This window comes from Haliaeetus albicilla, chromosome 26, assembly GCF_947461875.1.
Source record: "Haliaeetus albicilla chromosome 26, bHalAlb1.1, whole genome shotgun sequence".
Taxonomy (NCBI): Eukaryota; Metazoa; Chordata; class Aves; order Accipitriformes; family Accipitridae; genus Haliaeetus; species Haliaeetus albicilla.
Window position 1 is genome coordinate 15855955 of NC_091508.1, and position 27825 is coordinate 15883779.

The following is a 27825-nucleotide window of genomic DNA, read 5'->3' on the forward strand; positions in this document are numbered from 1 at the left end:
AGAATCATCTCAGGAAGAGTCTGGCCATGAACAGCACCAACACACCATATCGAGAAAGAGTTGCAGACATGTGGTATCTCTTTGACAGACCTTTATTAGCAGACTGTTCCCTACATGAAGAATCCAAGTTAGATTTGCATTATAACAATTTGTGGTTACAGCTACAAAGATGGTTGTCATTTTGCATTGATTTTTGCATTCTGATATTCATATTCCCATTAGGCCACACTGGTAGGAAGGAGCCACTGCAGAATTTATGACAGGTCTCAAGAAGGGGGGGTGGAAAAAAAATCATACCGCTAATCCAGATTGGTTAAATTTCCACGTGGCTAACTACTGACAGCACTGGATAGTCAAGGCAGAGCCTCACCTGGAAGACTCTCCATGAACCACCAAAATCTGTCAACAAAAAAGCAGCTGCTGAGTACTAGCAAATCCTTTTCTGATTTCTCACACACTTTTCCACAGTGCCCGCTTGCACAGGAAGAGCACTGGCTCAGCAGCAGGGTCTGCTGATTCAGCCTCAAAGCACGACTGCAGCAGCTTGTGTCCAAGTGCAAGTTTCCTTCCATCTCTCTGGAAACTTGTATTTCCTTTAGTCCCTGAGATTTCTCCCCTCCCCCCTTACCTAATAATTCCCCAAGATCGCTCTCAATTAGCCGTTGTGACATCCAACATGCACAGACCTTCAACTTCCCAACTTCAGCCATCCACCACCTGAAACCCTTTCAACCACACACAGAGGCAATTCCAAAATAAGGCAAGCCTCACAGTGCACCCTCTCCCCTCCTCCCAAGTTACTGCTTCCTCTCCAACTCCCTTCTCTCCTATGGCTTCTTGCTACAGAATTTCTCTGGGCTGAGGTCCTCCAGCAACAACCCCAGATATGGGAAAGGCAGCTCAAGCCCCAAAGGGAAGGTACACAAGTGACTTTCGCATCCCTCCCCACGACTTAGCTGTGTGATGTAAGAGAACAAATAGAGAACTTTTTAAAACAGGAGAAATATAAGCACAGTAACAATATTTAAACAAGTCTATAAAAATAGTCTGACATAACTCTGTTCAAATAAATACAAAATAAATATGCTTTAAGCAGTAAAACAGTGGAATGCAAACGCTGGTCCATTTTGCCCAAAATGAAAAGGTGGATGAGGATCTCCCAGGCCTCAGAAGCCAGATCCTATCAACTAAAGTAGCCCATAATGCAGTCAGAGAAATTTTAAAGCCATCTCTTTCCCTTAGCCTTATGAAAAGCACCCTTTGAAAGAAAAGCAAGCTGTCTTCAGGACTAAAAGCTCACCTCTCCCAGTGGCAACCAGCCCCTCTCCCTAACACCCCTTCCCACAGCAGACATACTCCTGGCTTGGGGACTCCATCCCGCTAATGCAAACCTGAACATCAATCTACAAAGAGGTCTAAAGAGATAGACAGCAGCGTAGGCACAGGGTTTGGAAAAGGTCCACCAGCTATCCTCGGCACCAGGCAGAATGGAATTCAGAGGTCCATGCAACGCTGCACAGGGGCTCTCGTGTCGTGCTGGGAGCACAACTGCACAGGAGTTGTGAAATATTGTCTTTTGTTCACTAAAGCCATGCATCAAGGTGCCAGTCCATCCAGGGCTCTCTTGCTTTCCCCTTTCCAAGCCCCTGCTGATTATAAGACAAGCCAATCCCGGCATGCAAAGGATACAGGCATGCAGGCTCTAGTCTGCTGCTTCTGTTAGTAAGTGCATCTTGTTAGTGGATTTATGAGACACACTTAAACCTATAAAAAATAAATAATCCTAATTCTTCATCAGGCTGGCCTAAGTAACCTTCAGCCTGACTGGATAAACCACTGCCCACCAGCCCTCAAAACCAGTAGAGTTCAAAGTTACATTTCATGTCAAGTCTTGGAAGCAGAACATGAACGTCTCCTACCCAAAGGAATATATGTAAACATAATAACAAGCCTGGTGTGGCAGCAGCTCCTACACAAGGTTTGTACAAATTTAAACAATGGGTAGGAAGTTAAACAACTGAATGGAAAAAGAAGCTCTCTGAATGGAAAAAGAAGCTCTTTCAGCAAGTCAGAAGGTGCTCATCTGCAGGCAAACAGCTCTGTACACACAATACGCTGAAAGCAGACGTGTTACCCAAATCTTTGCTACTCTGCCATACTGCTGGGAACTGACCTCAGCTACTCATGCCTTAAGATTCTCCCAGGAGTTCACCTCCTGGTCTCCCAAAAGGCCCAACAAAAAGGACCACATGATGGTTTATGTGGAGCTCTGAGTAGCAAGATGGCAAAGGACACCAGATCCTCCCCTCCCCCTTACTGACTCACAAACTATCTGAGATTTCACAGCTTTGCTTAGTCAGCTTAGTGTCAACACATTCACAGAATGAGAGATGGCTATACGTCTTGGGATTGCACCCCAAGATTTCAGAGTTCAAAGTCCTTGGCATCTCCTGGTCACCGTGACTGCACGCCCAGAGTCATCTTCAAGTTTTCATAAACCACGTAGCTGATGCTTACAGCTGGGATCACCTTCATAAAATTCGGCGCCAGACCCCGGTAAAGACCAAATGCTCCCTCCGTCTTCAGAATGTGTTTAAACAGTCCCCTCATCGTCACTTCGGGAGCACCCTCCACTGAAGCTGCAATAGAGAAAGCCACAATAAATAATGCAGCCTACATGGTAAAAACACTTTAGGTTAAAACCTGTCTCACAGAGCAGTTCTGATTCACATGCTTCCTGTGGATGTTCACAGACCAAAAAACGCTTCATGGGGGACAGCATTTAACTTCTCAGCAAGCCATGGCTGTGCTGCACATCGCAGCCATTTTCTCAAAACTGCTCTGCAGACTCCCTTAGCCCAAAACTCCTGATCTGAGCAAAACAGAACCTCTGTCCTGGAGGTGCTTAGCCCCAGACGCTAAGGGCAGCATAAAGTCCACTGTCCTCTTGCAGCGTGGCAAATAGCCTACTGCTCATCTGCACTGTCCAGTTAAGGCTGTTGTTGCAATGTTTACACTAGAGGACCTTTACCCTGTTCAGAGACCATGACAGGAGTTCCCAGAAGTTCTCACCTTGGGCCTGCATGCGTGTCCTCACGAGAGCCAGTGGGTAACTGGCAAGCTGTCCACAGGTACTGGAGATGGTGCCACAAGCCAGCAGAACAAAGACTCCAGGGTCAGCACTGTTGACAGCATAGCGTTGCAACCAGGCGTTTTTTAGTGTCTGGAAGGAACAAGCCAGATGTTAGCAGCAAAGAGGCAATCAAAAGAACATCACATTACATACAAGATCTAGCAAAAAGGCCCAGAAAGCTATATGCAAATTCAGCCAGAAGCACCAGGGTTGAGAGGTCCCTGATGTTGACTAGGAAAGGAGAATCACTGTATTGGATTATGGTTTAGGCCATTTTGGCTAAAAATCCACCTGTGCCGCTTAAGGCTGATCAAGAAAGCTTTGAAAAATTACTTAAACTCCTGTAAGTAACTGACAGGTCCTACAGTGATAAATCTACACAAGCAGCACAGCCCTACAATAGGTTAAAGGCTTCATACCTCATAGACTGCCAGGTCAATACCAGCATATGGAATGATTCCTAGCATGTTGGGGATGTAGCCTTTGTAGAAGGCAGCCATTCCTTCCTTCGAAAGGATGTTTTTGGCACAGTCCAACATGCCTGAATATTGTCCTGTCTTCCTTAGAGCCATTCGTGTTTTCAGAACCTGGGGACAAGAAGAAATGCCTTGAAGGTCTACAGGAGAATCAACAGGAGAAAAACATATAGACAATGACATTCTTAAGAGCATGATGGTCAGGACTAAGCAAGTGTCATGCAAGCAATAGTACTTGGTATCATTTCCAAGAACTCATTAAGCTATAACAGTACTGGCGTTCTACCTACATTTCCCATCACAGCACCTTACCATGACCCCTCATGGGCTGGACTATCAACCACCTGCCTCACCTCCATTGGGTAGATGCTGCTCTGTGCAATGGCCCCAGCCAGAGAACCAGCTAACAGTCGCTCATGAATCCTCAGCATTTCTTGGTCAGTACCAATGAACCGCTTGATCTGTAGAAGCCAAGACAGACAGACACTGAGGCTCACTGACTTCTCTCAGCCATTTTTTTTTTTTTTTTTTTCAACTTGTCCTTCTGCAAACCCTTCTGCAGCCAGACTTCTCTGTGCTCTTTTACTCACCTGCTCATAGGCCATGAACTTAATGGCAGATTCCGGTGCAATCTTCAACACATTGATGCCATTCCCTCGCCACAGTGACCTTGGTCCACCCTCTCGGATCATTTGAGTAAAACCGCCAACGATGCACATGTTGTTACTGCGGGAGGCATGAACCTGGGAGAGAGCGAGTGAGCTTGGATTAGTTCCAGTCCTGATTACGACAGTGCTACGTTTTTCTGTAATCCAGGGACAAAAGGGCGCTTTTCTATTTACCCAGAGATTTGCCAAGGCTTTAATCCCTTCCAGATAACTTCTACAATAGGAAAGCAAGCTTCTTTTCTTTTTTGCAAAGTCTAGTGTTAACTAATGAATCTAATCAGTATCTCCCTCTGGAATGGGAGGAAAGGTTAAATAGGCAACTTCCATACCTAGCGTAGGATCAGCTACCCAGGGTAAACTTCTCTGCTGGCTCAAAAGCAGGTACAGTGACAAAGCAGGCTAAAATCAAGTTTTGTAACTCATTTCTAATGCTGATAATACTGATACTGAGTACCAGCTCTGCCAGCTGACCACCACAACCACGTCAGCTCTCATGGCCTCAGGGTCTCTCTCACGGGAACACAAGACTTTAACCTGTTTCACCAAAACCCAAGTTTCCCAGTTTCCTGAACCACAAAGCTCTCTAACTATTGACAGTTTTCACATGTCTACCTCCCAAAAGCTTCTCTCTGTTTTTTCCAGTCAACGAAGAATAACTTTTTTAGCATGACTTTGATCATTCAAATAATCCAAAAAGTTTTCAAAAATACCAATATAAAAGCAATGAGATTGAGCCTGGCCAGAGTGCTGTACTGTGTTGATGAACATTATCATCTCCAAGGCATCACTTTGCAAGAATATTAAAGGAATCTGCCTCGGTATTCAAACAAACTGGAACTGCTCCATCATACCTGCATGAGCACTTTCAAGCGGTCCAAGGGAGCTGTACAGGTTCTGGACACGGCACCTGCACCTCCACCTGCAACCAGATGTCTCCACCACATCCCTGTCTGCCTCTCTTCCACTGTGAACTCATCAGGGACAGTCAAATTCTCTCCTACATCAAAGATCTGCAAAAATATAAGGTGTCAAGAAATATTTCATCAGCTAACGATCTTGCCAAAGTTTTATTGCTCTTTATCAGTGCTAAGTGTTGAAGTACTGGATACACTTATTCCAAGTCAGCCGCTTATCTATAGCCATTAACTGCTGCGTCTGGCCACAGGAACTGCCACTGCTATAGCACATCACAAGGGGAACCTTCACATTTAGAGACTTCTGTCCAAGGACCTGGCAACTGCTGAATATTTGTCTGCATTAAAATACTGTGGATCGTAGTAAGGAACAAAAAGATCAACTGCGGGCAGCTGCGTGTTAAAAAAGCTGGAGCTCTCTGGAACCTTCCAAGCTCACAGCCAGTTTAATCTCGTTACATGCTATTTACACACACTGAAATATCTCCAGGAAGGACGGCTGCCTGTCAAATCAGTTTCTAGTCTTAACAGGTCTTGAACCAGCAGGGGCTGGCCACTGGTATGACCTCTCAGAGGTGCAAGCCAAGTGAACACCCTCATCTTCTTGCAGAATGTGCAGTTTATATCACCTGTGCCAGAGGCTTCAAGCCATGCCAGTGATAAGTGGCAAGATAACAGGACAGGACAGGAAGCAATTGGGCTTCTAGGGCTACAAGGCAGCTATTGAACCATGAAGATAAAAGATAGGGACCGCCAATAGCAGCTCCTGGGGATCAGGACTCTGACTGAGAAGCTGGGGAAAGACCAAGACCTGTTGCAGAGGAACCGCTTCTTACCGTGGAGTGCTTCCAGTACAGGATGATTTCAGGAATGTTCTCCACTGGGTGCAGCAGATGATAGTCTCGCCACTCATTCCAATCAATTGTCATTGTCCCATTTTTATCCATGCTAAAAAGATTTATCATTAGATGAGTACAGATTCCCACTGGGTGACAAATTCCTCCTCCCTTCCCTTTGGTTATTCAGGCCTACACCAAAAAAAGCTTTGCAAAGCAACTACTAAAAGACTTCTAAAGAGACACAAGACAAAGCTAGGAAATCTTCTATTCACCAAACATTGCAGAGAGGTAGAAGTGGGCTCCCTTTTTCCTCCCCTTTCTCTCCCCTTTAACTGACCCACAACAGTAGTTGCACCCCCTCCTACCAAAATTAGGGACGTAACTGACACTGAAGGGAAAATAATACTTACTAGGTGACAGGACCCCAGAAGTGTCCCGTCCTTATTCTGACACACAGGCAAACAGACAGAGGGAAGGTAGCAGAGGAAAGAAAGAGGAAAAAACAGCACAAATAAGTGGTTGTTAACATGTTAGTGCCACATGCATAAAGCACTCAGCGTTTCCAAAGAGCAACTGCACAGGCCCTCTCCAAAGCAGCAAGCTCAGGGCAGCAGGACAATCAGACAGGGGTGCAAAACAGCTCAGGTGCAAGCACTTCCCCACAACAGGTCAGGAAGGTAAGAGATTCTGACAGTAATTCTCCATAATGCATTACAACCTTTTAAGTGTCAATTAATGGAAAAAAATCAAAACGAAGAGTAATAGGCAAAAAGAGAGGAGCTGAAGTCTCTGGGAAGTGTGTAAAGGGTAGAAAGAGGAGATGGGTTCCACGTCCCTACATTTCTTTCTAACCCCTTCAACAGTAAAACAGAACCACCAGCTGAATCCTCACCTCTTCAGTATTTTCTCAGCCTGCTGTTCAGAGATCTTGACTCCCAGGTCCCGAAGAGACTGTACAATCTCCTGGGCATCAATACGGCCTGCAAAGATAAGCCAGTGAGCTCAAGCATACATATTACAAGCTAATACACACAGTAGTCTATTCATGAGCATAAGAAAGGTGTTTACCATCGTTCTTCTTATCCAAACTCTTGAAGACCAGTCTCAGCTTCTTTTCATGATCTTGGAGATAGTGAACAAATTCCTCAAAATCCAGCTGTCCATCCAGGTCCTTGTCTCCAGCCTTTACAATTTTCTGTTCAGAAAACAATCAAAAACTGTCACCTCCTTTGTTCATTCAGCTAGATCTGCCCCTTCTTCTACCATATTTAAAGATCATTCCCTGCACGACTTTGACTTTTCCTCCAGAAAGTAGCCGACAGAATTAGGATAATTCCTCAAAGAAATTTGAGCAAAGCAGTAGTGTAGAAAAGTCACCTGATTCCAGGCAACTGTCTCCCAAAGTTACTTACGCAGATGAAATGCCCCATGCTTTTATCAGGGGTATTCTCCTAGTATCATGTGTCTAATCTCAGTCCTGTATCTTGATTAACACCTTACAAAGCCCTTGTGGAGGTTCTTGAACTAAGTATGAGGCAACAGATTTGCACAAAAAGTGAATCACAAAATGTCAGGTAATAAAAAATACCTGAACAGAAAAAGGAATTTCATGCCTACTATGATGCCTGAAGAAGTAAGCTCCCTCTGGCAATAACTAACTCCAACCAGAAAAAGCCTGTCCAGCTCTAGCAGACACAGCCAAAGATAAAAACCCCTATGAACTGGTTTAGGCACCCTGAAGCTATGTGCTTTAATTATACAAGTTTCCATGAGAGGTATATAGAACAAGAAAAGGTTCTTAGTAGGACAAAGCTAAAATCAAGATCAGACTCTGTGCCAGACATCTAGGACAAGGTAAACAACTAATTAATTCACTCCAGCATGGGGCAATAGCTGATGGACTGTCCTATCTAAGGGCACGTGGCTACTTGTTGACAAGAGAGGTGATCTCCGAACTGTAAGAATGTGGCTCAGGGAGTTCCTACTCCCCTTCTTGTTCAGTCACTTGCCTTTGACAGCCTTTAAGTCTTTTTCAACATGCATCAGTGAGCAACACTAAATGAGGTGTGAGTCAGTCTCCTGCATCATCTGAATTTTTGTTTTAATTCTTGTAACTTTTATGTGAACAGCAGGTGGGTTGTTAAGGAAGCTCTGAGCTGAGATCAAACACTAGGCTAACCCTCCGTTTACCAATATTTTGTTCAATATTTAGGCTTCAAAGGTAATAGGCAAACCTAAGCTTATCAAGATATTTCCTCAGCCTATGAGCACCAGTCACCTTCATAAGCCTTAAGTCTTTGTTTCAATGCCATTTTAAACTACTTCAATACTAAATACTTAACTATTAAAAATCTCTCTTGCCCCACCAAGTCCTGCCACTTTAGCCCTAATGCTACGAAGATTATTCCTAATTGGTTTATGAACCTTAAATAAGAAAGTGCTGTCCCAGCTGCCCTGACCTTTGAGGTATGCCTAGTATTCTCAACCTGCAATTTATCATATGACTGTTGTAAAGTTCAGATATGACCCCACATTCAACTTGTAGGCTAAAGATAGACCAACACCCCTTGCATGTCAGCAGACTGGCCTTGGAACAGCTGAATCAGGGCTTCCCTCTGAGTGGCAACCCCCAACCAGTTGACAGGCACTAGTAATTCGGAGGCACTGTAAGAGAGATGCGGCTGTGCAACTGCTCCTGTTCTCTCAGCATGCCCCTAACAACCGCAGAGATGTGCAATGAGCAATCAGAGACCGCAGGTAATAAAAGCTGCCTTGCTCTGCTAGCCTTCTTCCTCCATGATCACAAAGCAAAAACGCTGCAAGCCTGTCAAACAGTAACCTGCAACACATGTGAAGCGTGAGAAAGCCAAGCTCCCAGCATCTTCTCCAGAGATAATGAACAAATATCTGCCTGCAGCTCTTCACCTTTAACAGTAAATATGTAGTAATCTCCATAGACAGAACCAGTCATTAACAGCTATGCTGGCTGAAGACGTTTCTATGGTCACCTGCATAACAGGCAGCCCCTGCAGCACGCTTTGGGACTCCACACATCTTACAGCCTGCTACATCCCCCATTTGTGTGTCTGCACAAAGGTATAAAAAGTCTACCCAGCTTTGCTGTTCAATAATCAGCTGTCTGGGCTCCTGACAGCCTGGTCATGAAAATCACACCAGTAGCAGCAAGCTGAAAGCAAGGGCTGTGATACAGAGTCAGACGGAACGCTCTGTCGATTTAGTGCATCTCCCTTCTCCCGCCAAGGAAAATGCTCTTGCACAACCTCCCCCAGCTCAGCCCACCCACTGCTGCTAAGGCGGTCTCCGGCTCATAGCACAAACCTGCTCACCTTCACCAGGGTGAGACCTGCACCAGCTTGAGCTGACATTAGATTACACACCTCCTGTCAGAAGGGGGGGCAGGTGGAAGGGTGTAAGAAGGAAAAGGAAGAGGATGTGAAACATCGTATTTGAGCAGACCAGTTAAAACAGAAGAATCCGTAGTTTGGAAAAGCCCTTTTTCTACTTAACTTACATCAAATTGACTGGTTTAAACAGTCTTGGAGGCACTGAGATCTCATTAGATTCAAGCCAAAAGAATCAAAAAGAAAAAAAGTCCACTCCATGCTGTTTCGGCAATCCCTGCCAAGGCACAAGAGAAACGTCTCCATGCTGTGCCCAGCTATTACAACAGAGCCATCATGAACTTCTCCCCCTCCAAACAGTCACTCGGGGTGTTGGAGACCACCCCTCCGCAGCTCACTCCCTCCCATTCCTCCCTCGGGGCCATACCTGCTTCCACTGGCGGTAGGTGGAGAACTCCTGGGAAGGAATGAAGAGGCTGAGTCGGAAGATCGATTTGAGTTCAGCCGGCAGCCCTTTCGACTCAAAGTATTCAAACTCCGTCTGCGACTCCCCGAACACTGGCACATACAGACAGAGGCAGAGCATCTTTCTGAGCCGGAGACTCAGCTGCCCTTCTCAGACCGACCGGGAAGGGAAGTAAAACTGAATGATTCCCCTGAGCTAATTTCAGTGCGTAGTGGAAAGGAAATGCCAGCAAGTCCCATGACACACGGTTATGAGCGCACCGGGCTCCTGTGGGATTGGCTGTACAAGCCCTGCCCTTCTACTTAAAAGGGAGGCCGTGGCTGTACAGTCCCACCCAGCTGCCAGCCAGACACTGGATCTGGAGGAGGCATGTGAGCTGCCTCACATTGCTCAACAGCCAGGCTCCCATTAAGCCCAGAGACCTTTCATCACGCTCACCGCAACTTAACTCTTACTGGGCATGTCTTTTAACCCAACAGGCTTTGGCCAACATCCAAGACGCTCACTTGCTGTTCCTTATGTCCGATGGGTCCTTTCTGATCCTGTTCTCACCCCTCCCGGGATTTACATGTGCAGCACAGTAGGGACCAGTCTTGATCATAACCTCTCCCACCATACAACACAGGAGAACTCTCACTGTCTTCCTCTTCCCAAAAATTCTTCCTCTAAAACACAGTAACAGCAGGATGCCAACCACTTACTGCTTTCATACATGTTGGGGAAATCCAGCTTAAGCAAAAGCCTTGAAATTCCACTTCTGTAAGGTTACTGTGCTATGCCAGAGTTGATTGGCTTTGGTTGCAAGTTCTCCCAAAACCACTTGTGCCGGCTAGGAGCAGGCAACCCCTGCGTACCAAGACCTCTCTCCTCTGCAGCACTCCGGTTACTAATACAGGCAGCAATAAAGCCGATGGCGAAGGTTTGCTATTATGCCAAATACCCAGAAAACCACCAAAATCAAGAGCAGGCATCCAAACAGACCCAGCTGCTTCAAAGCCTCCTAGCTAAGCATCCACACAGCAGTTACGCCAGCTGAATAGTTTTTCCTCCTCTTCCAACTACAATTAAACATTGCAGTTGGATATGCCCTATAATGAGAAGTGGCCCGGGCAGAACAACATTTTCCAGTTTCTACCATTTACAATTTAACCACTTTGTAAGCGAGTTCTTGAGCTTTCATCAGGAGCAAGCCAGGCTGAAGAGGGAGTGTGGCACACGCATCATTTAATGCGCATATAATTACAGGCTTCTGAGCATTTAGTGAAGTTTGATGTATGGGATAGCACCTAGCACTACAGTGAGAGCACCAAACAAGAGCAGCAGGTTGCTGCTCAGTACAGAATTACTAATTGCTAACATGAATTTTAAAATAAAGTTATAGTCTTGATATTCGTCAAAGAGAAGCTATCATACAAGATGCAAAAAGCCGTAGCCAATAACCGAAACACTACAAACCTGCCTGCACTTGAAGCAACACAGCACATTTACTAAACTGGTTTAAGCCAGTCCAGCTAACAGCTTTCCCCACCACTGCGGACACAGCAACATTTTCTTGTGTTTGCTCTGTTTAAACAGACTGCCTGGCCAGTGCAAAGTCCAAAAAGCACTCCCCTCCTCAGATCCTAATGCACAAGGGGCCTTTACATCTTTACTGTGGTATTTTGTTCTTTAGATTTAAAGAAAAGCCAAGGTCTCCAATAAGCTGTTTGTGGAGTTGCATGTCAATCACACGAATTGGGAATATTTAATCTGGGGCTTTATTTCAAGGATTTTTTTTTTTTTAAAAAAAGCTTAATAGATTACAACTTGCAGCAATTCAGCACCCTTGAGAATCGTGACCTACAACGGTTTCCTGTGCCCTCCCCCAGGCACCTCACCTACCATGGCACCCCTGCCACATTACCTAACCAGGCTTAACCTACTCCCTGCTGACGTCTCTCTGAGCGAAAACAGGATCTTCTCAGGGACTCCAGATCCTCTTAAAGACCAGCTGCAGCAGCTCGCTACATGCATGCCAACAGTACACCCCAGCCTTCCTACCGAGTCGAGTCTCACTGCAAGCAGCACCCTAATGCCACACACCACTAGCCAAAAGCAAATGCCTTCAGTGGCCTGACCAAGGTGAGCAGCTCCCCCCCAGCTCCAGGTACTAAGTGAACAAATGTAACTCAGATTTGCCCCACCAAGCCCTAAGATCCTCCATAGTCCTTCCCACGAGCTGCCAAGCATCACTATTATAGCTGCTTGGCAGCTCAGTTGCTATGCCAACATGATGCAGATTTTCCTAATAAACTCTGTCTAGAGTTGGCAGCTAAAGACAAAAGGCAAAATTTGCACATTTTAGGAAAAAAAGCCCTACTACCTACGTCAGAGGAAAGGAGGAAGGTAATTAGGCTCAGAAAGCTGATTTTAAGCAGGGTATTAATTACAGGACAGCAACCTAAGGAGAGACATATTACGAATGAAGTTTATACCAGCAGTTCTGGTTATAATGACAAAGGGAACTTAAACAAGCATTAACAATTTTTTAGATTTCCCCTAAAAAAAATCCTGGTAAACTTGGAAGTACTCAAAAGCAAAATAGCTCACCAAAGCTGCAGGGATCAGGGCTGCTGGAACACAACTAGTTATGTGGTCACCACCCAAGCCTCAGCACACACAGCCAGTCCCGCTCTCCCAGCCCCTGCCACTGCAGACAGCAGCACACCCACCCCAGGGCTTCAGACGCGAGCTACGGACACTACATCCCTCATTAGCACTATCTATTCCTGATCAAACCGAGGACAGGGCACAGAGCTCCAAATAAAGTCAGTCCTTTCAAGTCAGTCCTCCCTGATACTTCTTCCATCCACCAATTTGCCAATGAAGCCAGAGCAGGACCTACACATTTTTGGTCAATGTGAAGCCAGCCTAGCTAATACCCTCCTCTGCTAAAGGGAGCACTAGATGGGTCGGTCTTCCCTCTACAGAAGGCTCACTTTTCTTGCCATCAAGGAAGCTGCAAACTCATTTTCATTTTATTTATAGGATTTGGTGCTTATTTAAATGCTGCACGAGTTACCAGTTTCAATACCCTGCCATTCCAACACTCATCTCTCCAAGTCATTTGTACTCTTCTAGGCACCTGCTTCATCACCAGTTTACTACATCAGCTCCAGAAGGTACCTCCCAAAGGATGGGAGGATGCAGCCATACAAGGAGCAGGAAAGTACATTGTTTAATTTTTAATTTACTTTGCTAAAAAAAAAAAGTCCCTAAAAATATCAAGTGCCAGTGAGCGTCACAGCCACGTAACTAACATCCTCTTTCACAGGCAAAACAGCTTTCTGGGCGAGTACACCATGGGCCAGAGAGAGAACCGCTATTGCTCTAAGTTTTCACTAGGTTCTGCTGACTTGGTATTTTTTAATTTCTGGAAACTAGCTTATAATTAATTGTACTGTACAGAAAGTCCTCACAAAGCACAAACAAAGAATATAAAGTGTATGAAGGAGGGGAGTTAATCATTTAAGAGACCCCAGCAGAGTAAAGAGCTGCAGCCAGCCAAGACTGTGCAAGGGGAAGGATAGAGACCAGGGAAGGCAGACAGCACTACATGGTATTTGACATAAAGGTAACCAGGAAAGGTGACCTGTTCCACTGACAACACACAGATCCAAATTACAAGTCCAGATGGTGACATCAGGGGCAGATCATACCTCTCTTCTGTGTACACACAAACCCAGGGGCCAACTCATCACATTTGCAATCAGTATTTTCTCCCACATTTGCAGAAACAGCCTCATGTTGAAATCTTTACCTTCAAGCAAGGATCCGAGCAGAAACATGCCAATGACAATGTGAAGATCGAAGAGCCAGGGTTAGGAAGCACCTCCACTCAAGTTTATCGATACATGTCAATTCCTTACAGTAACCCCAGTATCAGGCATGTTACTTTGGGGGGGGGGGGGGGGGGGGTGTTAGCAGATAGGTAGTTACAGGTATTTTTACAAAATAAAGTGGCATACCAGTCAAGAAACTTCTCCCAAGGTCACAGACAATCAGTGGCAGAGAACAAAAGCAATGTGTCCCCCACATTTTCTTTAAACACCAAATAATACTGTTTGCTCACAGTGGTTTATAATCTATCCCTAAGGCTGTATGAGACTTTTTGCAACACTTCTCCTTCAGGCAGGTAATTAGAACACAGATATCTGATCAAGCACAAACAAGTCATTGCAGCTTAACAAGTTACTGTCCATCAACTGAGCCACGATGGCTAGATGCAGTATTAGCTGGCCTGAATTGCAAGGTAAAACATATCTGCATAATCCTCAACAGAAGAGCTTTACACTGTGTTTTACTTTACAATCAGGGCAGGCTAAAATTACACAGTCACAACCTCCTAGCAGATGGGCAGTTACTTCCTAGGCTGCAATAACTCCATTTTACCACATCCTTATCATCTACGTATTTCTCCACTAGCCAATTTTAGGGTTCCTATGCAGCAAAACTTCCCAGGGTCACACAGGAAAGAGGAGATTGGTATTAACTTTCAGAAAGCTTTATTTGCAGGTGTGAACAGATGGACTCCCCCTGACTGAGGGACCATTGTTCCCTGAAAGACACCAGATATTTTCAGCCCTACACTTTCAAGGTTTTCATCACAACCTCCTTCAGTTCTGAGCCTCTGTCCTTCTTCAACCTCTGCACAAAAGTCCTCCTCAAAATGTGCACACTCCTCTTTTTGAAGAGGATGTACATTACTAACTGCTAACGATACGAATGGAGGCAAAAGTCCCTGCAGATCTTTCAGTCTGATTCAAGCAGGGAGTGGCTTCTGCTCCCCAGAATGCAAAATGCCACCCTGCCTGTTTCCATTCAAAACAGCAACAGAACAGATATTAATCCCCTCCACAACTTAAACCTGTTCGTCCCCCATTTTAGAGAGAAAGCTTACAGCAACAACCATGCCTGATTCCCTGTCAAATAAGCTGGATCCTGCAAGTCACGCACCCCTACCCCTGCTGCAGACCTTTAGTATCATCCCAAGCTCCCACCACTCGCAAGGGTTATGCCCGACTCCTTCTCCCCTAATCCCAGGTCATACCCTTGGTTTTAAACCACAGGTAGTCAGAGCTGACTGCACCATCCTCAGGAGAGATGGACAGCATTCCCTCCCCATCAAAAATAAACCAGAATTGCAGTCAGCCAGCACTGTGCTAGAAGCCCAGGCACTAAACTAAGCAGCTTTTGTTCACCGCCCCCCCAGACAAAGCTTCACCATTTATTCTCCGCCAATTGTGCGCACCCACCACTCCCCGCTCTCCCATCCCTGGGAAGTTCCCATCCCCACGCAGATTTTAGTCTCTCCCTTATGCCACCCGCTCCCCAGGGACAGGCTTTACTCTCTTCCGGTCTGTGCCATTCAGATAATACAGCCAGTTACTCATTTGCTCAAAACATGCTAGTTTTTCCAGAGGCTTGCCAAATTACCCAAGACTGACTTCGGAACATTTTAGGATCTATTTGATCCGTTGCTGATCTCCAGTGCAGGGGTGGGACTCACCGCTAACCTGCACTATCATTCCCTGCCCTCTCAGTCATGCTTCTTACAAGTTGCCCAGGAACCTTCGAGACCCCTGTACTCCCCCTTGTCCCCCAGAAGCATTTTTTTTCCCCCCTTTTGAACACTATGTCTGAAAGGTTAGATCACCTCCCCTCTTCACAGTCATTCCCCTGGTCCCCCACATTTCCCTTCTAGCAAGCACACATGTTGGACCCTGCTTCCTTTTCCTGTTCCTCTCCCCCCTCCCCAAATACACATACACACACCCCCAGCTACTCACACGCTCCACCAGCACCACCCCTACTCCCGGCAGACCACACACTCTGCTGTCATGTGCGCCAACCCCTCCTCAGGCCCCTGGATATCCCATTACCTTTGGAAAATGCTCTGCGGGTCCAACCACCAGTAGGATAGTTGGTCTCCTTTCAGTGGGATCAGTCCCTCTGTCCTGTGGCTTCCCCAACATCTTTGGCCCTTTCTCCCCGGGGCCTGGAAGTGGGGTGGTGTTTCTGGCCTCATCCTCTTTTCCATCTGCAGGACCTTGGCATATGGCCCTGGGAAGGAAGCTAGACAGAAAATGCCAAAGGGTCTGCAGCATTGCTGCTCCAGCGAGCATCGCAGGCAGGGAAACCCTGCGCGCTCAGGAGCTGCCCGCTGCCAAGGATGATGTGACTGCACTACCAAGCACCCCCAAGATGGGAATCAGCACAGCAGCCAGCGGGAGGTTCAACCCAGCGACTCCACGGGCTCAGATTCTTTACAGACCGCTCCTGCGGACGCTTCCTGCCTTTTGAAATTGCTGCTACTGCAGTCGTGCCTGGCCTGACAAGCAGCTCATTGTACCAGAGCCTCAGAAATCTGATGGCAACAGACAAAGCACAAGACCCCTGGCATGGAGAAGCAGAGACGCTTGGAGACTGCTTGGACAGAGAAGCCAAGACGCTGCACTTAAGAGGAAAGCTAAAGATGAACCTCTCCGAGAGAAGCTTCTCAGAGCTGCCAATTAACCCGCGCGTCCCGGCTCATCCCAACGGTACATCAGACGAGCAGCGAGGCTGAACACCCAGGCTGCGTCCCCACTGCAGCAGTGCCCAGCCAATCCTCGCTCCCAACACTGCGGTGGCTCCGGAGCAAGGCAGCGCGCGCAGCCGGCCGGGAACGCGCCCTCCACGCAGGAGACACCCCGCAGAGGAGCGCGCCTGCCAGCTCCATCGGGCAGGTACGGGCAGGGAGGGCAGCAGGGCGGCCAAAGCCACAGCCCCGAGGCAACTGGGCAGCACAGGATCGTCCAAGGCATGTATGTGCCTGCTTCTGGGGCTCTGCAGCTTCGGCTGCAGCTCTTTGTTAGAGCAGCAGATGGTTCTCCGGACAGAGGCCGGCTTTTCCCGGCCATGGCTGAATTAACCTCTAACTGCACCCTCTCTCCCTGGTCTATTATAGTCTCACCCATCATTACAATAGCTCTTTGGTGCTGCATTGTGCTTCTGCCATTTGGCTTTCAGCACAACCCCGCGACATACTTGCGCAGCGTTTACAGCTATTCATCTATGCAAGATCTAATGCACGGTGGCTAAACTATCGCCGATTAGTCAAACAGGCTGAGTTCTGCTGAAGGAGCCTTTAACCGTACAGCCAGAGCAGGACTAATATGTAAGAACAGAACACATGACATTCCCCAAGTTTCTACAAGAGATGCCATGTTTCCCTCTGCTGCCACAGCAACAATGGCTCATAGCCCCAGCTGTAAAGCTGGGGCTATCGGCCTCCCGACCGGGGCACCACCAGAAAAGTCAACCCACCTTGGTGGAATGGAGCAGCCCACATCTGGCAGGCACAACAGCACACTGGAGACCATAAGGGCTCATTTTCCATTTTCAAGTACCAACAACTTACTTTGTAGCCCTAGATTCTTGCCTGCCTTTTGCATCTACAGACAGAGGGCACTGTGTGCCTCGCTTTCCAAAGTAGCATGACTTTCCCATAAGAAAACAGTTTGGGGTTTTTAAAACGCAGGATAAATAAGTACAGACTACAGCTTCCATCACCCAAGGCTCCCTACCCACAGTAGCACAGCAAGATCCACGGTGAGCAGAGGACCTCAGTTTTCAGCTTTTAACTTTGAGTGACAGACTGAAGGAAACTTTTGTTTTACAGATGTTAGATATGAAAATACAATCAAAAACTAGAAGGACAGCAAGCTTTAAGTAGCCGATTAGCAAATAAATTTGAGAGGAAGAACACTAAACATCACACTTGGGACCTTGCTAATGTTGAATTCCTTTAACCAACATGAGTAATGGAAAAAGTGAGACAAGTACATAGAAGACATCACATTAAAAAAGGAATTCTTCTGCAAATACACTTCAGAATTATGTAATAAAAAACAAATGCTGTTTAATCACAAGGTCTACATACAGTATGCAAGAAAGTTTTTTACCTTAAAGCTTGACATATACAAAAAAATAACAAAACAGAAAAAATTTACAAAATTCAGAGGTGGTAACACTGAGGTGATGGTGCAGGGAAAGCCCTGTCCCTCTCTGAGGAATGGCACAGTCCAGTTCTAGTTGGGATGTCAATCAGAAGCCCAGGCTCAGGCACAGGCAGAAAAGAGTGAGGAATTTTTGTCATGCCTCCATTACCTTGAGCTGCTGCCAGTCATCACAACTACAAGCACAGAAGTTAAACTACTTTCTAAAATGCAGTGAATCAGATCCTTTAAGATGACATTTCAAAGTTTCTAATGCTCTCAAGCCAGCGGAAGAACAAAGCAGATCTTCTGAACTGGGCATGTTTCTTCAAAATCAGCTTCTACTAGCCTAAGGCTGTCATTTCACAAGAAGCAGTGAACTGATCTGAAGCTTACTGCCAGTAAAATAGGTCGTCTCACACATCCACATCAGCTCTGCACTTACCTTGCTCTTGTGCTCCTCCAACAACCTCATTAACCCAGCCAAAAATTACAGAGCTTTCTGCTGGGGTAACCCGTTGAGGCTACTCATGGATGGGGTCCAAAAAAGCATGACTGCCTGTGGAAAGGGCATTAGAGCTGCCTGCTACAGCAGCAAGCAGACTGGCCCCACCGCTCACAGAGCTACAAGCCACAATACAGAAGGCAAAGCACCCGACTGCAACTTTAGATTTATCCTCAGTGGTCACTTCATGCTGGGCTGCTACTCACAAGGACCCATTAAACCAGCTGTTACCTGACACTGTTGCTTACAGTTTCTCTGCATAGTATTAGCTTTAGTGGTGTGTGCATGGCAGGGACCCCATCTTCCTTTGTTCATGCAGAGAGTCCATAGTAAAATAATAATTTGTGTAAGAACTTACAAGACTGGGGTGCAGTTAAAGCAGAAACTCAGCAATGCTTCCTTGGCCTTTGTCCTCACTGAAGGAAACCTCAGAGGAATTCTGCGACCGCACTAATCCACACAGCTCCTTGAGAACAGACAGACTTTTCTAATCATATTTAGAAAAAAAAAGCATTTCTTTTACCAAGTGGGGAATTTTATTAGGTCAGAATAATAAACCTAGTAACAGCAAGATGATTATAGCTAGAGGCAAGACAACTGCTCTCCTACAGGGAATTTGTAGGGAAATATTACCCTAACACCACCACCACAAAGCCAATCATTCACACATAAGAAAAGATGCAATAAATACTATGAGTCCAGCCTGAATGGTGGCACAAAAGAACAGACTAGGAACAAAAATTCACTTTTTCTAGAAATCATGAACGAACACCTAGGCAATACCAAAACAGCTTTCCCAACCTAGGCTTCATTAGGAGACAGTCAACCCTCCAATTCTAGCTGTTTCCGTGATCCAAGCCCAGGATTTTGAAGGCAGAAAAGCACCAGGACTGATCTGAAAGCTGGCTCTCAGCCAGCACAGCAGTCACTGGGGACAGAAGACGCCTGTGGCAGCTGGCCTCAGAGTCCTATACCACCAAAATGTCATTAGATAGCCAGAGGAGAAGTTGACAATAAAGTCATGTAATCTATCCAAACAAAGGAGAAAGGAGACAGCAAAAGAGTGACGTGTTTTGCTTAATTAAAACAGTATTTTCCTCAGCACTGCAAGCTGTCAGAGGGACGTTCTCTTTTAAGCCAGAATCCCAAGGTATCTTCTGTCCTCTTCAGCTACATTGTGCAGGCCACATCTTAGTACCTGCTAAGTCTGAAACTCCAATTTTCAAACAGGCACTTGCTCTTTCCAGCCTGGTAGGTAGTACCAGGCAGAAATTCAGACTCAGACCATTTGCTTTAAGATGGCCTCTAGAAGACTTTTGAGTAAATGCGCAGCATTTTCCAGCAAGAATCTGAGCCTCATCACCAGACAACTAGCTAACATGTGAAAAATGTGGGAGGGAGGGTGAAAAGACAGGGGGGCAGAGGGAACGGAGCTCCGCTCAGAGCAATGACCCTTCTCCTCCTCCGGCACAGGAAGAGCTGCCACTGCGGTCGGTCGTCGTCTCCAGTTCCTTAGGTGACCCCGCAGGAATCAGCAGTGACTCATCTCCTTTGGGAGCTCTCCTGGAAGCACCCCAGCCTACCTGTGCCACCCAGAGATAGCATCCAGCCCAACGGAGCTGGGATGGGCCACCATGACTCTTTCAACTACCCCTTATCTTTTCAAAGGTAAGTACTTCCCGATTTTCAGAAAGCCAAAGTTAACCCTGCACAGTGTTTCTTGCACCACACCACAAAATCTAAACATCTTGGCCACTGCTGCTTAAATAATTAAACTGTCTAGTGACATTCAATTACATTAATATATTAAGGTGACACAGCATAGTTCAGTGAACACTAAAAAGAAACCCCGGTCACCTCGTTATAGGAACCCTGGCACAAGTGATTAGCTATTCTAGTTGATACATTAAGGCAACCAGGGGCCAGTGCCAAATACAGAGATACAGAGAGAGCTGGCCAGGGAGGGGGAAATACGTAATCCCTGCCCAGGAACAGCAAGTTCCACTGAGGTCATATAGTATCACATGAAGAACCACAGATTGACCAAGAGAAAGGGCATCCTTAGTACTCAGAAATTAGAAAGTCAACTGCTTGCTGCACTAGAAAGTTAACCAGGCACATGCCACATACCCTAAACACTGGGAAAATTGCTAGTGAGAAACAATGGCCCTCCGGCAGCCCAGGCCCAGGCTTCCTCTCACACAGCCCCTGTTCTTAGGCTAAACGATGTAGGTTCACATACCAAACAGCTTTGCCTTTCCAAGCAACTCATGATCTAAAAATTTCAACAATTTCTCTTACAGCAGAATTTTCCACTGTAAGCCACTTTAACTGCCAGAAACTCCCCTGCAGCTTGCTGCACATAACTTAGAAAAACTAAGACGTCTCTGTTGCCTTTCCACATTGACGCTAGTTATCACAGCTATGCTTCTCCACTTGAGACAAAGTCTGGGGCATCATTAAAGTGTGCTCATGTCCCACATTCAGAGGGACAAATATAGCGATAGGACATGAGCAAGAACAAAGACTCATTTACCATTTGTTACAAGTAGGTCTGAAAGAAAAAAAAAAAAAAATCCCTCCACCTTCTCCTCCCAGCATCATATCATATTATAATATATGCAACAGAGAGCGCAGAACTGCAGCATCACCATTCTGTAGGGCTCTTAAACAGGAGACCAAGTCATTATTATGGCTTTGATGTCCTTTTATTAACACTTGTCAACCTTCTAAGGGTTCTGCTCAATATTTACCCAGATTCATCACTGGTTTTGTTTCTTTTTAAAAAAAAAATTAAAGAAACACTAAGTATACTTAAGTCCTGGGGTTTTTTTACCTTCCCTTATCTCAGCAATCTGACTAATAATCCAATGCAGATGAGGATAAGGAGACATTTTCTGACATTTTCCACTACTTACCAAGGCATCTAGCCCTGGTCACTAAATAATGCCCCACAGAACACATACTGAAAGACCAAAACCCTGCTGCATATTCTACACAGGCACAATCAGTTCCTTTGGATCAGTTTCGTTGTTTCAATTCACTCAGGCTCTGGGGATCCTACAACCATTCACTTCACTACAGACTTCAGAATATGTCCCATCCTGCTGAAAACATAACACTGCAAGGCAATGTCAGTGATGTGCAGGATGCCCTTCTGCAAGAGAGGCTCTCACAGAACATCGACATTTAAAATTGATAGGCTCAAGTCAAAGTTGCATCTACATCTCACAAAGGTCAGCCAGTATCCTTCATTCACTATCACTCTGCAAACAGGACCAAGGTCTCTGCTAAATAAACCTGAGAACCACCAGGCTTCTCCAGTTTGCTGCAAGGTAGGACAAAAAACTATCCTGGAAGAAAATCCCAAGATTGCATCTCTCAGGAGTTACATACCTGGTCCTGTACGTACACAAACATAAAGCAACACTTGCCTAATCATAATTGTTTGTTTATATGCAAGGTAAACTTATGCAAGAGCAAGTCTCTCTTGTATGTATTTGCATCTAAAAACTCGCTTCCAGTCTACCCCTTTTAACACTGAGTGGACATGCACCGCCAGTTTAATACATTAATCACACTAAGGCAGGTCTGATGACCAGAGGCCAAGTTTGAGTAAAGACTTTCCCCATTGTGGTGCGAGATTCCCTGGTCTGCAGCATCCTTCTCCTCCGGCCCTCCTCGTAAGACCTCCGGGTTCAGGCAGAGTGACAAACAGGCAGCCAGCATGCCAGCCTCCCCTGACCTTCATTGTCACAGCGCACCCTCCAGTCCAGCAAACCTCTGGCTTTAGGAGGCTGCTGGCCAAGTCTATTAATAACCGACACTGCGCTGCGAAGTTGCCTTGTGCCAAAACCAGTCCCCGTATTTCTTCTCAAAGTCTTTGCAGCAGCTGTCAAGAACTCATCTGATTGATTACAAAGAGTTCATTTGCATCTTTGGCATGCCTAAATCAGACAAGGTAACAGAACTCAGAATTCACACCAACTCATCCACTTACCACAGATATAAAGGCTTTATCTACAACTAAATCATTGACCTACAGTTCTGCTCTTGCACCAGTTTTCCCAAGTGCATGAGAACAGGGCCTTCATCAAACCACACATTTCATAATTTACAAAGAGCAAGAACAGGCCTCCACTCCCTACAGACCCAGCAAATATGATCTTTTTTGCTTGCTATTTTAATGCACATTATACATAAATGCATAAAGTTATTTAATATGTTATCGAAAGCAGTTTCACCTTGTGTTAAACTGGTTCAGGGTATCCACATTTGTCCTTTAGGATTAGTCAGGAGATGGGTGGCTGAGAAGCTGTTGGCAAATACCTCTCAGCAGAAGGATGGTATCAACGGGAATTTCAAACTGTAACACTGCTTCATTTGTTTGATACAACCTTGTGTTGCTCAACCCTTCATGATGAATTACGAAGGCCTGGCTGAAAGCTCCACAACTGCCCCAGCAGGATTCAAGACACACAAACCATGAAAATGTTGTATATAAATGTATATAGGTTTGGAGAGATATTCCAGTCTAGGTTACAGAACAGTATTAGAATTTTGCGCTTTTTATCATAAACAAACTTCTGTAACACAATAAAAACTCAGGTCCTCCTTTTGCAGATGACTGTGAATGGAAAACAGGTGAAAGCATCACACAGAAAGGATTCCCTGCTTCCTCTGCCCTTTAGAGTTGCTGAAAATTTTAGTACATTATGCAAGGTATAATACAGAGTATTCCAAAGTCTTGGAGAGTAAAATAGTTACAGAAATAAAGAGTCTGAATGGGAGAATTAAAAGACGTCACGACAGAAGATAAAGTATTGATCAGAAATAAGATTAAACTTTTTTATGATTGCAACTGCTACAATAGAAAGAGTTTCTCAATCCATCCATGGAGTCACTTGCGAAAGAGCTAACTGATCAACTATCCCAGAACAGCACAGATACAGCATTCTCTGACAGCTGGAAGAGTCCAGAGACATACTTAAAAAGCAAAGCTTTTCAGAGGAGAAGTCTGAAGCAAACAGAACACTGCAGAGTCCAGCTGCAGCACTGCAGTTATACTTCTTCAGTATGTGAAAAGTGAACAACAGAACTTGTGTGGGAGTTTGGACAGCAACAACTTGGAGATCAAAGAGGAGATACCAGGCTAAGAAAGAAGTGATGAAAGCAGATGTTGAAGATTTCAGCAGCATGGGAGCTGATGTAGTTTCACATGGGGAAGCTGATACTGAGGGAGCAATACGCAGCCACGTATATGAACTTGGGAGAAGAAAGTATCACCGGGCCAAGGAGGCCATCATCATTACAGCAGAGGCAATCGGACATTTGTAACTGAAAAGAGACAAGGGTTATGTTTGCTCTGTTTCTTAAAGCTGAGAGAATTAGTCCAGCAGAAGATGATCAGCACCACCAAGGAAGAGCAGTAGTTGCAGACAAAGTTCACCACTTCAGTCTGTCTCTAGGCAGCTGGGATTAATTCCACCAGTTCAAACTGTCTGGAACTTCAGCAGCAGAGATGAGGTTTTAGAAGAGCATTCCAGCCCTGCAGTTAATTGGGATCAGTAGGAAAACAGTTACATTAGCAAATACACAAATGCTACCGTTACACATCCTTACAACAATATGACATCTCCAGAAACAAAGTAGAAAACATAGTTCCAGTCCAATTACCCATATATCCATTAAGTGCATATTTCTAGTTCCATTAAGTCTATACAAGTATTTTCATAAGGGAAATCAGAAAGTATTAGTAATAGGAGATTGACTATTCTAGAGGTAGTTGTAATTTAGCAGTAAAAGACTATCCCTTTACACAGTAGAAGAAAGCCTTTAAAAAAAATCCTTCACGTGGTTATCACTTTACTGCTCAAGCAAAGTGAAGTATGTGAATTGCTTCATGGTAACCAGTGCAAACAAGTGTTTCTTTAGAAGGCTCACTGATCTGGCACACTATTTGTCAAATGGTTTAAAGATAACAGCATGGGTTTAAAAAATGCATCGTTTACATAAGCAAATTCCACCTCAAAGGACATCTAAGTACAATTCCTTCTCTCCCCCACAGTAGAAGGCCACCTCTAAAACAGAAGGCAGCAATTTTCCAAGAATGCTACAAAGGATTTTATCTCAGTAAGAACTCTCAAGCATTGAAGGAGCCAAAATATTGCTCATTTTCTTTTCAAGTTGCAGCCCAAAACTATTACTGTTACCACAAGGACTTTTAGCCTACTGACGTAAAGAAATTAGCAACTCACAGCTAAGATTGGCAATAACCTCACATTACGAGTCTAATATTTTCTCCATCTGTCCGCCAAACGTTAGAAGGTAACTCCCATATCAAACATACTGTTGAATGGAAGGAAAAATAAAACAAGCTAGAGCCACCAAGTAATTTACTAATCACAAGCAATCCATGTGATTTATGCCTAAATCGGTCTCCAAACACCAGGTCCAATACATCAAAAATGTTTTCATCTCGACGCTTAAGCACTTTTCTTGAGTGTAACTTCACACCAGTTACCCTGAGCGTCAAGGTGCCATTATTAGCTAAGGATGGGGCAGAAAAAAGAACGACTTATTAATAGAACTGCCTGGGAAACAGGAAGTTTATGTGGTTTTCCTAAAAATTACACAATGCGGAAGTTTTCTAGCCAGCTCTCTGAGGACTGTTCCCACATGTTTAACTGGAACTTTAGAGTTTTGAACTCTGCATCCTCGTTCTTAATGGACACTTTTTACGCTGCTGAAGGAGATGCTTTGCAATACTAACAATGCTTTGCAAGCTCTATTCATCTAACCAGCCGCTTCCTGTGCGGCGGAAGAGTAGGCAGAGGAAGTGAAGGGCTGAGGAACAATACTGACAGACAAGGACCTCAGCAGAAAGACAGGATTGTTAAGCAGCATCCAGACAGTGCTTCCCTCTGACAGAGCAGTTCCAGTCCCTGCAGAACAGTTCCTCTCTGCTGCTCCCGCAGCGTGGTGAGTGAGTTTGCTATCTGCTGGGAAGTAAAAACGTATTTTGTTTCATGGTGCATCCTCCTAGCCTGGAGGATGTCAGGCTGGATTGAGTAGCGTGCCCAGGAAGAAAAGAGAATGCAAACCAAGACAAGCATGCAAGCATAAGCACAGAACGTTCTGGTGGATAAGAGACTTTTGCCAGAGGTAAAAGCATTCGGCATCCACGGGTGGCAGCAGGTCAGCATTTCACAGGGCATGCACGGGTGATTTATATGGCATAATCAGATTTCATTACTGAAACGCACACAGCAGAAAATCACCATGGCACTAACATTATTTTTAGAAACAGCACAACTAAAGCACTCAAAAGATCCTCACACTGCCAAAGAATTCTCATACTTTACAGCAGCAAGGCAGATGCCAACCAAAAATAAATGTTAGAAGTTAAGCTATTGGAAATTCAAAGTTAGAAAGGAACTAGAAACTCTGGAAAGGATGGATACATGCAATTAAAGCACGCAAATAAATTGGGGCACCACTCCCCAGAACGGGGAGAGACTAAGAACTGTCACTTGAATTGGATGTCTTTTCAGTGACTCAGAAGTTCTCCTTAAACTCTTCTTCCTTCCTGCAGGATTGAGGCATTCTGAGATGGCACATCCCTGACTGCACCCATGTGTCTATCTTCTGTCCTCCCAAGACAGTCAGCTTTTTTTATGGTCCTACATATAAAATACAAGAGACTAGGCAGGGCCAAACTGTGCACTGAGAACCAGCCCATTACTCTGATTCATACAGATGTAAATTATGCTAATTACAGTTAAATAGAGCAACATCACATTGAACCTTGAAGCCTAGAATCATCAGTGTACAGCATCGCACAAAGAGCTGTGTGACCACAAAAGGGCACAGCTCCCAATACTGAAGTAGAAAGTCAGTGCGCTGTGCGTTTTATATACTCCATGCACAAACCACACAGATAGAGCAGCCTTCCTACAGTTTAAGGTATTTCAAACCCCTTAAGATAGACAGCGAGTTTGGCATGTATAAGCCATCCTGGACAAGAAACTTGAGCAGCAACATGGTGCCAAACAGACTAATGTGAGGAAATGCAATGACGCAATGAAAACTGCATGACAACCTGACGGCACCTATCCATTCCAAAACAATCTTTTACAAGTATAAGTAAGCATGCAAGCTTCCTAGCCCTCAGACCTGGAGAAAGGGGATTTTCTTTATGGTTCTTCCTGTCCAAGCAGTAAGTTTTCAACCTTAAATTTCCACAGTTAATACCATACATGCCCACAGGCAGTAAGCAAGCTGATTCCTCCAAGTTTGACGTTCCAGTCAGCAGGGTTGCTTTTAGGCAAGTACCCAGAAATGCTTAAGCGTGCTCCCGGGTGCAGAGCGGGGCAGCAGTGCCTGCCATCACACAAACGCCTGTTCTCGCTCAGGCCCCTCCTGGCTACGCATCAGGGAGGTAACTGGATGCAAGGCCGGCATGCCACAAGCAGGTACCCGCTGGCACCACTGACCTGGCGGGTCTTCTGCCCCGGCCGAGGCACCGTTAAAGGGTCTTCAGAGCCCACGTCCCGCTCCCGAGAACGGCGGAGCCCGGCGAGCTCCGCGGCACGGAGCCGGGCTCCGGCAGGGCGCGGGATGAGGAGGGCGGCCAGACGCTCCCTCGCCCCCCCAGGAACGCACGCCCGGAGCCCGGCCCGGCTCTGCCCGCCCCACCGGCCCCCGCCGCCGCTCACCAGAAGGTCCAGCTCGGTGCGGTGCAGCCCGAGGCGGCCCAGGCCCACGGCCAGGTCGTGGATGCAGAGCGCGCCGTCGCGGTTCACGTCGAGCTTCTGGAAGAGGGCGCGGAGGCGCCGGTCCTGCTCGGAGGCCTCGCACAGAGACCGCCCGCAGGGGCCCGCGCTCCCGCCGCCGCCCTCCGCCGCCGGGCCGGGGGCCGCACCGGCGGCCCGCGGGGAGCCGCAGGGGCAGAGCACGCCGCTCACCACCGGGGAGGCCAAGGAGCGCCGCGCCCCCGGCATCGTCCCGCCGCCCGCTCCTCACGCGCGCCGACGCCGGCAAATGGCGGCGCTTCCGCCGCGAGGAACCGACACGGAGCGCTTCCGCCTTCGCGCCACACGCCGCCGCCGCCACGTGACGCTCCGCGCCGACCAATGGCAGCGGCCCGCGCGCCGGCGCCTGCCAACACGCCCCCGCCCACACCCCCGGCGTCCACGCGCTCCCGCGAGGTGGGCGGGCGCTGACGCAGGAGGAACGCCTTCCCCTTCACCAATCGGAAGGAAACACCGCCCGGGGCGGAAGGTGGGCGGTACAGGCGCCTGAAGCAAGCTCCCATTGGTCGAGCCCCTGGGGGGAGGCGGGGATAAGGCTACAACATCTCCAGTCAGATCGGGAACCGGGCGTCAGTTTGAGCTTGACGGACGCGGCATGTATCCGGTAGCTGCCAAAGCAGGGCGCGCCCTG

General features: G+C 46.4%; 1 protein-coding gene across 7 annotated transcripts; it reads right to left on the reverse strand.

The window, feature by feature from the left end:
• Nucleotides 1–76: 76 nt before the first annotated feature.
• Nucleotides 77–27456, reverse strand: SLC25A25 (solute carrier family 25 member 25). 7 transcript variants are annotated; one of them, XM_069771939.1, is made up of 12 exons: nucleotides 27348–27398; nucleotides 27099–27194; nucleotides 7099–7225; nucleotides 6923–7010; nucleotides 6441–6476; nucleotides 6028–6139; nucleotides 5129–5287; nucleotides 4200–4352; nucleotides 3963–4070; nucleotides 3553–3720; nucleotides 3073–3223; nucleotides 77–2639 (listed from the first exon to the last, which is right to left on the reverse strand). In XM_069771939.1, the coding sequence occupies exons 1-12, from the start codon at nucleotides 27381–27383 to the stop codon at nucleotides 2455–2457; spliced, it is 1419 nt and encodes a 472-aa protein (XP_069628040.1). In that variant the 5' UTR covers nucleotides 27384–27398; the 3' UTR covers nucleotides 77–2454. The 7 variants fall into 7 exon arrangements, with proteins under 7 accessions (XP_069628040.1, XP_069628035.1, XP_069628037.1 ...); XM_069771934.1 differs by having other exon boundaries at nucleotides 27099–27456; XM_069771936.1 differs by lacking the exons at nucleotides 27099–27194; nucleotides 27348–27398 and adding an exon at nucleotides 15780–16482.
• Nucleotides 27457–27825: the final 369 nt, after the last annotated feature.